Source organism: Cervus canadensis, chromosome 2 (genome assembly GCF_019320065.1).
Source record: "Cervus canadensis isolate Bull #8, Minnesota chromosome 2, ASM1932006v1, whole genome shotgun sequence".
Taxonomy (NCBI): Eukaryota; Metazoa; Chordata; class Mammalia; order Artiodactyla; family Cervidae; genus Cervus; species Cervus canadensis.
This window is the reverse complement of record NC_057387.1, coordinates 94,458,794-94,473,871: the sequence shown is the minus strand read 5'-3', so window position 1 is coordinate 94,473,871 and position 15,078 is coordinate 94,458,794. Positions and strand designations below refer to the sequence as shown.

The 15,078-nt window shown below is 45.1% G+C and overlaps 1 protein-coding gene across 7 annotated transcripts in view; it reads right to left on the bottom strand.

Annotated features, from left to right (window-relative positions):
• The window catches only part of MKNK1 (MAPK interacting serine/threonine kinase 1), a 49,344-nt gene that overhangs the window by 11,129 nt on the left and 23,137 nt on the right, over nucleotides 1–15,078 (bottom strand). For 4 of the 7 annotated variants that reach the window (XM_043461438.1, XM_043461441.1, XM_043461442.1 and 1 more), the window contains 6 exons: nucleotides 14,151–14,252; nucleotides 11,584–11,681; nucleotides 8,290–8,369; nucleotides 6,319–6,392; nucleotides 4,152–4,256; nucleotides 804–859 (listed from right to left, as the gene is read on the bottom strand). In XM_043461438.1, coding sequence (XP_043317373.1) covers nucleotides 804–859; nucleotides 4,152–4,256; nucleotides 6,319–6,392; nucleotides 8,290–8,369; nucleotides 11,584–11,681; nucleotides 14,151–14,252 — 515 coding nt within the window. Of the gene's footprint in view, nucleotides 1–803; nucleotides 860–4,151; nucleotides 4,257–6,318; nucleotides 6,393–8,289; nucleotides 8,370–11,583; nucleotides 11,682–14,150; nucleotides 14,253–14,571; nucleotides 14,596–15,078 lie in introns of those variants that run through there. The other 3 variants (XM_043461443.1, XM_043461445.1, XM_043461444.1) reach the window with 3 other exon arrangements.

The window sequence follows — 15,078 nt, the reverse complement described above, 5'->3', positions numbered from 1 at the left end:
ACTAACACATATATATGGAATTTAGAAAGATGGTAACCCGATAACCCTATATGCAAAACAGAAAAAGAGACACAAAAATACAGAACAGACTTTTGAACTTTGTGGGAGAATGTGAGGGAGGGATATTTCAAAAGAACAGCATGTATACTATCTATGGTGAAACAGATCACCAGCCCAGATGGGATGCATGAGACAAGTGCTCCGGCCTGGTGCACTGGGAAGACCCAGAGGAATCGGGGGGAGAGGGAGGTGGGAGGGGGGGATCGGGATGGGGAATAAGTGTAAATCTATGGCTGATTCATATCAATGTATGACAAAACCCACTGAAATGTTGTGAAGTAATTAGCCTCCAACTAATAAAAAAAAATAAAAAAAAAAAAAAAAAAAAAGAACTTGCTTCCCAACTATAGCTTGTAGTGGTAGACAATAGTAGGCACACATACTGTAACATAAACATCATTCACAAGCAGAGATTTGCTTGATGTAAGATCGAATTGTTGTTTGACTCACACCTACTGTTCTAAAAGTAGGTGCACTGGGCTAGAAAACAATCACTGTGTGCAGGTCTCATATATTTTACAAACTCTCAGGTTTATGACAATCCGCTCATAAAGAACACAGAAGGGCCCAGGACTAGCCCTGTCTGGGATGTAGAAACACTACACATTAGGATAACACTCTTACGTGTCTGTAACAGTCAGTTCAACTGGGGCTGAGAGAGCCGCTGATGATTTACACTGAAAGTAAGCATGGCTTCCCTGTGTCTGTGTCAACTGTGACACCCCAAATCAGGCCCCAGGTACCTTTTCTGGAGATTCACACAGTATATTTTCTGGCTTCAGATCTCGATGAGCAATGCCTGAAATGACAAAGAACAAAGAAATGGTTAACATATACACACAATTATCAAACACTCCACACACAATTAATTTTTTCCAAATGCTGTTGTTCGCAGATTAATTCCCAATTATGGTACATTAAAAAATCAACGAGCTACAGGAGGCAGAAGTAACCAGAGACACAAACAGAAAGCACAGTTGATTCTGCAAGTTCTTCTGAAGCAGAAGCTTTAGAAGTCTGGCAGGGATAAGAAGGGCTAAATGAATCCCAGCAAGCCCACCTCTCAGCACTGCACTGCCAACCCAGAGTAAGCAGCCTAATACAAACCAGAGCAAAGAGCCCTCTGAACAGCCCCGCTTGGAACAGAAATGAAGAAATAATTAGTGTCTTGTTTAAGAGCATCTCAGGGGGCTGGAACTGCTTTACCTCATTTCTTCTTGTGTGGCCAACTTAAAAAAAAAAAAAGATTCCTTCAGTAGGACTCCCTGAATGTTCAGAGGATTGAGTTAGTTAACAAATCTCCCAAAGCTTGTCTCCCTTCTCACTTGCTCACCATGTATAAGACAGTCCTATCAGAAGGTCAGCAAGGACTACTTTGGCCCAACGGTGCTGTTCTTAAGAACCTCCCCTGTATTTTGGGCTTCCCTGGTGGCTCAGTGGAAAGAATCCGCCTGCCAATGCAGCAGACGTGGGTTCAATCCCTGGATCGGCAAGATTCCCCCTGGAGAAGGAAACAACTCATTCCAGTATTCCTGCCTGAATAAGACCATGGACAGAGGAGCCTAGTGGGCTAGTCCATGGGGTCAAAAAGGAGTAGGACGCAACTTAGGGACTAAACAACAACAATCCCTGCATTTTGGTCAGACCTTCTTGAGGGAGACTGCAGATACCAGCTTACCCCATGAGACATTAAAAGCTGCTGACTTGGCCAATAAGACATCTGGGGGTAAACCATCTTTTAACCAAAAACACTGACAAAGACTCATGGCCATGGTGTTCTAGTGGTGGACACAGAAACCTCCCATTCCTTTTTCCTCCTGCAGAGTGTATGGTGCAGAGATAGAAAGGCTGTAAAATAGAGTAAAAGTTTAACAGCTACTGCTTGGAAGTACTGGGAAGCAGCAGAGGATTCATGGAATAATGGAGAACAGCAGACTCCGCTTCACTATACCTCCCTTGCTGATCAACTTTGCCGGCAGCCCTCTGGCTCACCGGCAGAAGGCAGAGGCCCAGCCCATCAGACGCTCTTCACTAGGGAGGAAGAACCTGAGCTCCAGCAGGCTAAGTAACTTCATCAGTCACCTAATTGAATGAGAACCCAGAGCAACTCAGTCCAGGCTGCACAAATTGAGCCAGGCTGCAGCTTGCTGCACTAAAAGTGAAAGATATTTTCCATTACAGCAAGTGCTCCCACAGAAGGATCACAAGCCACACATGCAGCCTTACTCTCCAAATAGATGCCCATGGCCCCGTCGTCCCCTGGCCTGAGAACTAAGAGTCAGCCATAATAATAGGCCTGCCTCGGTGAGCACACCGGCCATCGAGCTGCTTCAGTTCATTTCCCAGAGGTTGAGCTGCACTGTGTCCAGTATTTAAAAGTATGGAACTTGTTTCAGGCTGACCCATTCTAGCCCAATTCATCTTTCAGGTGTGAAGTTATTTAGAAAACAGCCAAGTTCAGCTGCAAATCGTTTTTCATCCCCTCCAACTTCTAGTCACATGGGCAGCTGGCCATCTAGATGTTAACCAGCTCACTTCAGAATTCCTAAGACACCACCAGCCTCTGGTCCCTGTAGTGCATTCTGGTGAAAATAAATAAATAAATAAGAAATAAAACCACCTTTACCCCCCTCCAACGTATGGATCTTGTAAAAAGCGTGACCCAGTTTTGCAATCTACCGAGGCTGCTTGGGGAGCAGTTGTAAATCTCTGTCAGGCAGGTGTTACATACATGCATCCCAGCTTTCAGAAACAGAACTACAGCTATTCATCATGCTGTGCAAAGTACAGACGCCCCCTTCTAGGAATTTTCATCCCATGTGCAAGTCAGGCCCCCAGCGTGGGCATGGAGTAGTTTCCTCAGGCCCTGGAGGAAGCGAGGCGGATTGGTGAGCCTCCCCTCCTGCACACGCCTCACCAGCTGCACTGTATTGCTGGCACAAAGCAGGATGCAGGAGCATCATGCCTGCAAGTGGACCTGAGCGCTCCTGACCAGCGAGGCTGGCCAATGTCACAGAAGTGAAAGGAGCGGAACTAAACCTCAAAGTATGTGCTCCACTCCCACCCCAAGAAGGCAGGACATTTTTCTTTAAGGGAATTAGTATAAGGAGTAAAAATGCTGCCTGCTTGGTTGGGGTGCAGGGTAGAGGAAATATTTTTGAAGAACTACTAAGTGCCAGGCACTGTGCTCCACTATTACATGTGTATAACACACACACAATTATGTAAGCGAATTGATACATATAAAAGACCTTGGACAGTGCCTGGCACATAACAAGTGCTACATAAAGTGTTAGCTACTGTTGGTGACGTCATTATGACCTCTCTTAATTCTCACCACAACTCTAGGAGGGAGCCAATGGTACTGGGAAAGCACATAGCTGGCAAAAAAAGGTGAAGCCAGAATTCATTTTTGCTATGGTACTGCTGTTAGGCAAATTTTAAAATGTATGTGATAGTAAACATATTACCAGAAATGTGAAAACATATAATGTGCAAAAATATTTAACTGACTACAGAAGTTCTAGATAAGGAACCATACACTGAAGTGTAATTCAAACAATAGTAGCCTGCTATTTACCATCACAATCAATGTTCAACAGATACCTCCAACTTACCATGTTAATAAAAAAATGCATTTCCCATTTATTGTGAACAAGATATAAACTACACATATACTACCATGCCAATTTTGAAAAGAGAGATACAGGTGATATATTTTTAAAACACTAGACTGAATAATACCCAAATATTCATCCTAGAATCTAGGTTATATTATGCATGGTTTTTGTATTCTTCATTAGTAAAGGAAAAGATCATTCACATACACACACTCAGACATCCCTTGTTCAACATGAAATCTATTTTTCCCCTCCTTGCTCTTTTTCCTGTATCCCTAGCCTGCTTAATAGTTCCACAACCACCTGCCATCCGCATCAGAAGTATAGGAGCCACCCTGGCCTGGCCCCTCACCATCCTGGGTGTGCCTGCTAGCTGCACCAGCTCCCAGCCTTCTACCTGGTCTGTCCCTCTCCCTTGGCCCTCAGAGGCGACCAGCCAAACCCACCCACTAAGGCCAAGGCCTGGCTCACCCTTGGTGTGCAGGAAGTCAAGGGCGGCAGCGACATCCTGCACCACTCGGCTGGCTTCTCGCTCATTGAAGTGCTTCTGCTTCTGGATGTGGGCCAAGATGGAGCCTGAAGAGCAGAAGGGGCAGAGAGGACTGTCTTTTCAGGCTCTAGTAAGAGTAGTAACTTCTCAGAGGCCAAGTTTTCAAAAGTTTCAGGTGGGGACACAGGCTTACTCATCACTGAATGTCCAGCACCAGTGTGGTATCTGGCATAGACCAGGTACCAGCACAAAACTGGACTGAAAAGAACTGGACAGCTATCTTCTGCACCTGTCTATGAGTGCAGAAGGGCAGATGTGGGATAGATCTGGCTTCTGAAATCGAAAGGAACTAAAAGTGACTCCACCTGGGGCTGGGGGCCTCTCTAGAGGAACTTTTCCTCCCTTGCATCTGAGCTCAGGTCCAAACAAGAGCACAGGCTTTCAGGTGGAAATGCCACACCTCTACTGGTTGTGTAAAGGTCTAGAAAGAGGGAAAAAACTGCTTTCTCTCCTGAAATTTCCCATTTATTATTATTATTATTATTGTTGCTGTTATTTTGTTGGCAATGGCTAATATTTATTGAGTAGTTGCTCTGTACCAAGCACTATGTGGTATTTTTAAAATAGATTATCTTATCCTCACTGCAACTGGACGTAATGTACAAAACAGGGTAATCCTCACTAACCTGAAGCCAAGAAAGGTTAAGCAACTTGTTCCAGATCACGTATCAGTAAATGGAGACGTCATCAGGAATCGAGCCCAGTAAGTCTGGCCCTGGAGCCTGTGCAGACCTCTCCTCAGCAGGGCTTGTGGTTTGACTGCTTTGGGGGATAGGATTCTCTGAGCCAACCACTCTTTTTTACCCACTGAGTCTGGCCTCAGTAGAGTGACATGGCTACAGATAAACCCGGCTGCATCAGGCATCTCAGAACAGGTAATTCACAGGGCTAGTGTTGCTTGGTGAAGCGGGGCGCACACAGGCATAAGCATATGGCTTGGTTCCATGTGGTCTGTGCTCACCACTGGAAGCCAGAATTTCTGGCCTGAAGGTGTCATCTCTGTGCCCCACAAATGGCACATGTTTACTTATTACCTCTGGCTTTTGACATGGGAAGAGTATGAAAGATCTTTCACTTGCCAGAGTAAACAAAGGATCCCAATACACTGTGGAACATTTTGAGAAAACTGGCTCTATGTTAAGTCTTGGGCTTGCTCAAGTCTTGTTTCCAAATTTGTTAAAAGGGAAGGTGAAGAGTACATGTCTACAATAGCCCCCAGTACACCCAATTGTTTTAATAATATTAACATCTGACATTTATTAAGCCTTTAGTGCTCACTGGGCACTGAGCTAAGCATTTCACATGAATTATCTCATTTAATCTTGACAGTGTTCCAAAGAGGTAGGAGCTGTCATTTCCCCTATTTACAGATTACAGAGAGTACCATTTGGAAAGGTTAGATGACTTGCTCAAGGTCACACAGCTAGTAAGAGATGGAGCTCCCTTAACCACCTAGGCCCTCCCTGTGTAGAACTCCACTTGGCTCCAGACAACCTCCTTAATCTTCACCTTGCAAATGTGACCTAGGGATGGGCGAGTGATAGGGAGGGAAGGGGCTTCTCTATGTCAGAAAGGCAACTTAAATATATATTCCAGCGATCATGTGTGTGGGTGATGGCAGAAGCAGTGGTGGTCAAGAATGGCATCTTTCCACCTGCAGGACGGCACTTCTCAGGCCTCCTTTCTATCCTGGTCTGTGTCCTAAACAGTGCATCCCTCCTCTCCTCTGTGAGCCTTTTTGGACTTCGCAGTGTGTGTAAGAGCTTCTGCCCCACAATTAATTCCATTAAATAGTGAATATGTCAAAACAATGGATTGATAAATCAATGATGAAATATATCTATATATGAGCCCTATTATAATGAGAAGGCATTTATAGAGTGCACACACCAATGACATTCTAAGTCCTGCAAAATGCTAATTATCATCCTTCCCTCCGGCCTTCCTTCTCCCAAATCAAGGGCAGTTTTAAGTCCTTCATCCTTTTTATTAGTTTGACTCATTTTAGAAGTCTCTGGGATTCATGATGGATGATCACTACCCTGGGTCTTAATCAGAAGTCCGAACACACGCTCAACAGTTAAGTACCTCCTTGCAATTTCTCAAAGACCAAGTAAAACCTTGTGTCGTCTTCAAAGAACTCAATCAGCTCCAAAATGTGCCTTAAATAGGGAAAAATAGGAGGAAAAGAAAAAAGGGAAAATGGTGTTATATACTGAAGCTCACTTATAAATAGACCAAAAAAAAAACAGATACTCTGTAACGGGCAGAAATCAACTTGAAATCAGAATGCTTATTAAAGACCCAGGTTTAAGAGGTAGCCAACGGTGTTAGCAAGATTCAGGTCACCTTATCTTTCCATAATGTTCAGTCTCTGGTGTTTTCACCAAGTCTGTGCTGTCAAACCCCAACCCTAAAACCCACTAGGTAGAGTTATAAAAAAAGTCCCGGTCACATTAAACTGAATAAAATCTGCAGCCGACTGGAAGCAATTGCGGCTAATAACACTGAATAGTAGGTGTGTGTCCTGGAGGCAAGCAGCAAATAATTACTTGCCCTCCCTCTTGCCCATAAATCACGGGGCAGTATTTACATTGCCTGGAGAAAATGGAAACATCTGTCAAATAGACTTGGGGCCTAACGTGGGCACCGCTAGACCCTAACTGCTAAGCACTACTTAATGAAACGGCCGCATTCCCTGCCACCATAGCACTTGTGGCCTTCCCCGGTGAGCACTCTGTGTCTGCCTGAGCATTACTGCGCTCTGCCAACAAGGTCGTCTTGTAACTCAGTAGGGAAGCCACCAGCCTGGATATCAGAGGTGTTGGGGGCTTTTTTCTTTTAAAGAATGAAATAAACCAAGTAGAGTCTGTAATGCTGAACTCAGAAGCTGCAGGGCTGAAAATAAAAATCTGTCTCTCATAAAAAAATGCTGACCACTTTGGGACAGACATCGGGCTTTTACTAGCGAAAAGGCGTCTGAATAAGATGGCCAAAATGGCCTAATTTGAAAGAAGATTGTAGAGGCAGTGCCTGGAGTTAAATCAACAGCAGCCCCCTTCTTCCAAGCTTAATGACAAAGCCATCAATACTGGCCACTGGCTCCCTGCTGACCCTGCCATGACAGGAGAGAGCGGGAAGCGGAGTCTTAGAGGTGACCCTGATTTAAAGCCACAGTGGGAGAGCCACTCATTCGGAGTTGGTGGTAAGCAGAATAAGATGGGGCTAGACACTACCTTGGCCCAGTTATCAAGCAAAGAGTGTTAAACAAGGTTTCAGGACCCTTAGTAGTGGCTGAAAGTCGAAGTTGCTCAGTTGTGTCCAACTCTTTGCAACCCCATGGACTGTATAGTCCATGGAATTCTCTAGGCCAGAATACTGGAGTGGGTAACCTTTTCCTTCTCCAGGGGATCTTCCCAACCCAGGGATTGAACCCACGTCTCCTGCATTGCAGGTGGATTCTTTACCAGTTGAATCACAAGGAAAGCCCAAGAATACTGGAGTGGGTAGCCTATCCCTTCTCCAGAGGATCTTCCCGACCCAGGAACTGAACTGGGGTCTCCTGCATTGTAGGTGGATTCTTTACCAACTGAGCTATGAGGGAAGGCCTAGTAGCAGCTGCACATATGTAAATATGCCAGAAACAGAAAACAGCACAAATAGTCTCCATAGCATCATCATCCTCATCTATTTACTAAAGCAGGTCCCTATAGATTTCTACTTGGCAACACTCAACCTACTTTCTACAGGTGCTTGCAAGAAATAAAACCTATTTTTTTCCAAGCAGCCACTGATTCAGATTGCTTGCTCTTCTAACTTGTCTAAATTCCTGGTATGTACAGTATTTCAGCCTACACAGAAGACAGCTTCTTTGCTGCTGCTGCTTCTCTCTGTCTCTCTCTTTTAAAAATTGTAAGATGGAAGGAGTTATATACAGATGTGGGGAAGGAGCAAGAGCTAACTGCTGGGGTTGTGAGATGGTGAGAAATAACTTCCTTTTCTGTAGCCAACCATCCCTCACTCCCAGAGAATCAGCAAGTCACCCAACACTATACTCACTTGTTTCCTTGACACTGATAGAGCGTCTCCACCTCCCGAAATACCCTACTCCGACTGTGTCCTGCATGTTTTTCGATGATCTGTGTGAAAAATAAAACCTGTCATATACACCCACCTGGTCAAAACACTCCCAACAGGTGCCCTCTGGCAGAGTGCAAGGCCAATTCAGCCGAAATCCAGCGTCAAGCAAAAGTCTGGAGTAGGCCATGGTGACGCAGGCACTGTGCTTCTGTCAGCAAAGCAACAGACTGGCCCCAGGACCTTCCAGCCCACCTGTTTGACTCTGGCCAAGTACATCGCCATCGAAGCCTGTGAGGGTGCTACCCCAGCAGCCCAGGGGAGACTGAGGCAGCCAGCAAGACAAAGAACCAGCTCTACCAAGCTCCTACTCTGAAGGCATCTCTCTCTGCCTTAAGGCTAAGAACTTACACACTCTACTGAAGGATCTTCTAGTGCTGGAGGAAGAGCAAGGGGATAAGGGATACAGTGAGGAGGCAATAAAGCTCCAAGGCCCAGCTCAGATGCCGCTTCTGCAATTCTTCTGAGAACTTACCCTTTGGCAGGGACTATATGAAGTCATTTAGGTACACAATCTCAGTTAATCCTTACAACACAATCCCGAAAGAACAGGCAGAGGTAAAGCATTTTGCTCACAGCTCTGCTAAGTGGCAGGGCTGCTGTTCAAGCCCACAGCTGCTTCTAAAGCCCTCACTGTCCAATATCCGCTTATATCCTACACAACTTTGCTCAGAGAACCCGGAGGTTCTGTCTCTCCAATGATGCTGTGAGCTGCTCCCCCTCCCCACCTATACCTGGAGATGCTTGGCAAGTATTGACTGAAGGAATGGGCCAGCCAACAGATGAGCAGGTGAGTTATGTGGGGACTGGCTGACTCTGCACATCTCTACAGACCCATCCAGAGCCCCAAACCGCTGCAGGTAGAGCCTTCGAGGAAGTCCTCTGCAGAGCTGTTACTGCCTGACAGTCCCATGTGTGGGGTGGGCAGACATCTGGGTCCTTCATCCCAAGACTGTCACCGAAGACACTTCAAACGTCTCCAACATGTAGCAGCACACACATCTACAACCAAGTGTAATTTTCTAAACAAGTCCAAGTTGGTTAGTAGACCACTGGACTCCCGTTCTGAGCTGGCAGAGAGGCGTGGTTCTGGGGCACAGAAGCTATTCAGCTTGTTCGTTCATCAAGCAGATCAAAGTTAGAAAGAAATTCCTAGCAGGCAACTATCCCGCATAGTTGGATGGCATGATTTTCTCTGAGGAGGCAAAGAGCTCTTGCTACCAGAGATCATAGGGGTGTGCAAAATATGGAAAACTATGAGGAGTTACAAGGGAGGCTCAAGTCCAGATTATCTTGAAATTCCATTCCAAGAGTAAGACTCTAGGATTCATCAGTTGGATGGCTGTTGTGCAAAGCCCTAATAAAATCAAGTATAGTGGAGCCAGGCTGGAGAAGTAGCCCACATCTGGGGCACTTTCAAAGAACAGGAGAGACATGAGACATGGGCAGCGTTGTTCCTTTATTGGACTGGAATCTGGTGGTCCGGAGTCAATGATGAGAGAGTGAAAGAAGGAAAGAGTCTAATATTCCCTGGGTTACGCAGCCAGCTTTCGCAGTCCAGGGAATCAGCCAGAAATATATATATACATATATATGTATGTATATATATATAGAGAGAGAGAGAGAAAGAAAGAAAGACACAGGGACCCAAGCTCTGATGGAGCAAAGGTGTTTTAATCAACATGGTGTGGGCATATATACTATCTTACAAGGTAGTTATTCTCAGCAAAGACAAAGATTAAAATTCCAGACTTACAAAACATAAGGCGATCCCTATTAAAGAGAGAGAGTTGTAAACAATCACTTTTTACTGTATGGTTCATAAGAAGGAAGAGGGTACTTATCACCATATTGAACAACTAACGAAGGAAATGCCTGGATTCCTCAGCCCTGGGAAAGGCTTGTCTCTCCTCTTAATTCCTGAATATTCAGGAATTAATAAGGACCAGAGGATTCCTGACAGGTCCAAAACAGCACACAGGAAGCCTCCTGCTAAATGCTTCCTGACAGGGCAGCATGGCTGAAACCGAAGCATTGCCACGCCCAGGTCTGGTATTTGCCCAAAGATGCCAGGGAGCCTGGAGGAAGGGCAGCCTCGAAGAAGTAGTTCTGTCATCCACAAATGTATTAAATATTTGACAATCCATTTAAATTTACCCACTTAGGCATATTTTTTTTTAAATTACTTGGAATTTATACTGATCTGTTTAGAACAAGGAATCAAGATAATGCTTTTGCTATCACATGAAGCAACACTCCAGCAAAAAGGGCTGTGGCTTAGCAAAAGTGTTCTCCTTTATAAATCCATCTGGGACTATGACCATTTGGTTAAAAGGAGAAACATATCTTTCAGAAGCCAGTTTGGCTGGGTTTACCCATTTGAAGCAGCGATGAGACCTGCTGGCTCAGGTAGATGTCTTGAAAACTTTGGTGGGTACCAGAATCACCTGGAGGGTTCAAATTAATGTTGCTGGGGCCTGCCCCGAGTTTCTGATTCAGCAGGTCTAGGACAGAGTCAGATAATGTGTGTCTCTAACAAGTTCCCAGATCATCAAGTTGTGCTGATGCTAATAATGCAGGGACCACACTTTGAGAACCACTGCTTTAGATCCAACCCTTCTTTCATGTAGTATCAGCAAACAGAAGAGCAGAGGGGCAAGGTAAGCCACTCCGAGGTCATGTAGATGGAAAATACTTCTCCTGCCCCAAAGCTGAGCACTCAGTCCTTGTCAACACACTGCTGTACATCACTTGTGCAGGTAGGTATTATCTTCCTTCTAGAAATGTGAGAACTGACACTCAAAGAGGTTCAGCGACTTGTCCCAAGTCAAACAGTAGTAATTTGTCAAAAAAGAGATTCAGATAGGCCTTCTAATTCCAAATCTGACTGTTTTCTGAAGCTGACTTCATTCACCAGAGGCACTGCCCTAAGCACTTTACACATATTAACTTATTTAAACCTCACAACAATACCACATAGGTTCTATTATTACACTCATTATACAGATGAAGAAACTGAAGGACAGAAAGGTTAAGTAACTTGTCCAATGTTACACAGCAAGTAAGTAGAGAAATCACCGAATTTAGTGAATACAGCTTTGGAGCTCCCATTCTTATTAAGCCACTATGCTGTGAAATGTAAAATGTATCTGGTTTAGGACAAGCTGGGACTCACTATCTGCAAAGTAAAGCCTGGCATCTAGATGAGACACTCACTTTGACAGCATACTCGTTGCCATTCTGCAGGCTCACGGCAACTTGAACTTTGGCATTGGCTCCCTCTCCCAGCAGTTCAGAGGTCAGCTTGTATACATCTAGAGGTAAAATGGAGGAGAAGCATAACAAGATGAGTCACCCCTCTGCAGAGAAGGAAAGAAGAGCCGTGTCACTTGACTTCCCCAGTCTGACAGCACAGGTGCTCAAGGACCTGGCAGTGCTCATTGATGAGAAAGGCCACTAATGTTCCCGACTGCCTTGGGACTCAGCTTCACGACAAGCAGGTCTCATCGCAGGATCTTGCTCCTGAGATGAGGTCAGTGAAGGGGGTTCAATTCTGCACATGCTTCCCAAGCACCTACTGTGTGCCAGACAACTTGTCAGACTCACAACAGGGACACAGTGAGGAATAAAATATAGTCCCTGGCCTTTGAGAGTCACAGTCTGCTGGGGAACACAGACAGGTTTGTACACAAGTGACCCCAGAATAAACCAGAGAGGGATAAAACACAGTAAGAAAAAAAAGAGCAGGGGAAGGGAGAGGTTAAATCTGCTCAGTGGATCTGGGGGATCCTCACAGAAGAGATGTGATCTGAATGGACATCATTCATTCACTCACTCATTTGTTGAGCACCTACTCCATAACCAGTTCTGTACTAGGAACTGGTGATACAAAGGGGAATAAAGCACTGTTTTATTTTATGCCACACATAGTGGAAGTCACTGGAGATTTCTGAGAAGTTTCCAGCAGTTGCCCACAGGAAACAGGAGAGAGAAGTAAGATGCAAACGGATGCCTCGAGGTTTTTAGAGTGCTGAGTCAGAGCGATTCTAACACAGCAGTAGCCCTGGGTCGAAAGTATATTTAGGTGATCTCCCAGGCTCACAAAGAGCACAAGCTCTCTGAACACCTTCCAAAGGAAGCCACAGCTCCATCAAGGCCTCTGCTGAGCTGACCTCTTCCTCCCTTGGCTACTAGTCTTCAGCTTTTTCCTTTAAAGGTAGCCTAGTGTTAAAACCCGCAGAATACTGTTAACCATGAAATTAGATTTTATCACTTAGTTATGAGAAACTCCATAATTGCACAAGTCATCTGTGAATAACAGGAAATACTCTCTTGTTCATTGAAAGAGAAAGGCCTGTTGATTTGGAAACTATTCTAAAACCCTTGGGACTTTTGTTCATTCCCCACCCTCACCCCCTCTGCTATACACACACATCTATTGTTAAACACAAACAGACAAAACCTTACACAAAGCACCTTCTTGGTTCCATCACTGTTTGGTCTTACAGCTGTTCGTATTTTAAATGATGTGCTTCTCTCACAATGGATACTTGGATAGTAGCCTCTGCACATGTCAGGACAGATTGGTGGCTGGAAGTCCAATATTCCTGACTTATAAAGGGTTTGTTTTAGGACCACTCTACAAAACAATCAATTCACTAGTATGTCTGCAGTTCTGGAAAGAGGGACCATACAGTGAAGCTATTTCAAGTCTCACAATGAAAGAAACAAAAGTAGATGCTGGGGGTTACTCCATCATTCCTTGGTTACTCCTAGGAATAGCGACTGAGACTTGCAGGTGTGTCCAATGAGTCACTTTATCCCATCCAGTGCCCAGTGATAACAGGACCAGCTCTGAGCCTGGTGCCTCACACACAGTGTTCAAAATGTTTGATGACCTGATCAAGTCCCCTGAATACAACATGCACTCTTCGAATGGAGTCAGAGTCATCCAGCACAAACAGCTGCAATCTCTAGGAGCTTAATTCTCTACTGATAGAAGGTTTAAGTTTCTTTCTTTTTTTTTTTGTCTGGCCATGCCACATGGCTTGCAAGATCTTAGTTCCCCAATTAGGGATGGAACTCAGGCCATAGCAGTGAAAGCGTGGAGTCCTAACCACTGGACTGCCAGGGAACTACCTAGAAGATTTACATTTCATTTGTAGCCACGGCCTTTGATGTTTCATCTTCCTCTGCCATTGTTGTTCTACCTCTCAGCAGCTCCTCCAAGACTACCTGAGGGAAAGATCACAGATGAAAAATACCAGGCAATCTTGCTCCATATGCGACTGTGACAGGCTGCCTTTCTATTCCCTGATGAAGCGCTCAGACCATTCAGAGGAGGCCTGTGCATCATCTGGGAGTTTTTCCCATCCTGGTGATCTCTCTCTGTCACCCCCTTTCTATAAACCATCTCATCTTCACCTTTTTTTTTTTAAATTTTCTCAGCTTAAAACTGTATTAGTCAGCTAGAGCTGCCATGTCAAGATACCACCGACTGGGAGGCTTAAACCATAGAAGTGTATTTTCGCACAGTTCTGGAGGCCACAAGTCCAAGACTCAAGGTGCTGTCAGATTTGGTGTCTATGATGCTTACAGATGCCGCCTTCTTGCTGTGTCCTCACGTGTGTCCTCTATGCTCATGTCTCTCACTCCTATCTTTCATGCCTATCACATGGAAAAACATGAAGTTGGCTCTAAGATCTATACTCAGGGCTACCAGGATGCTGGCATGCTTGGGGAGTCACCGATCCAGTTCTAAGAGACCAAAGAGAGTGACCAACCTTCAAACTTTCCCGGCAAGGAATCAGTGGCCCGGGCCTTCCGCTTCTTCTTCTTCCTCTTGTCACTCTCTGCAATGGGAACTGGTTCACTGCTACCCATCTCTGGGAGAAGAGAGGAGATGGAAGGGAAGTATCACTGGACTGATCAAGCTATAAGTTCACCCAGAAGAAAGAAGAGGGGGGAAACCCAGGAGCTTTACACTCATGGCTTTTAAATATCTATGAGGACTATTGATCTGTTTTGACCCAGGAGGCAAAACTAAAGGCGAACCATTATAGGAGATCATTAACTGTGGAAAGGAACTCAGACAGATGGGCTAGATTAAAAGAGGATAGCAGAAGCCTGCTGTAATCAAGCTCATTAGCACATGGATTTAGATGTGCCCCCAAACTGAACAATGAATCCATAGCAGAATCCTACCTGTGACATCTTCCAGCCTCAGCACCAGAAAGGTAGGAGCCAGGGAGCTAAGCAGAAAGGGAGACGGGTTTGGGAGGGCAGTCCATACAAATAAAGTGACATGCTCAGTAACGTCCCTGTGGATGCGCAAAGGATTCAAAAGGCCCTCAGTGGAGACTGCTTCTGTGAAGGTACAACAGGGCAGGGGTTTGGTTTGAGGGTGGCCCTAAATTCCTTCATGTCCAATAGCATAGACTTGAGAGTCTGTGAGGCCCGGGGCACACTCTCCCTCCTTAGCTCCTTATTTGACAGAATGCAGGTAGGGTCCATTTAGAAGTCTGCTGTTGACAGGTCTATGCTAAGTTGCTGGATTCAGTCATTTTACAAAAACATTATTATCTCTCCCCAGAAGGCACCTGGCTCTCCACCTTAAAGGGAGGATTTGTGAGGCAGACATTTAGACACTGGACAGGAAAGGGTAGGGTCAGAGAAAATAAAGCAGGAGACTGAGAGGGTGAAAGAGAAAAG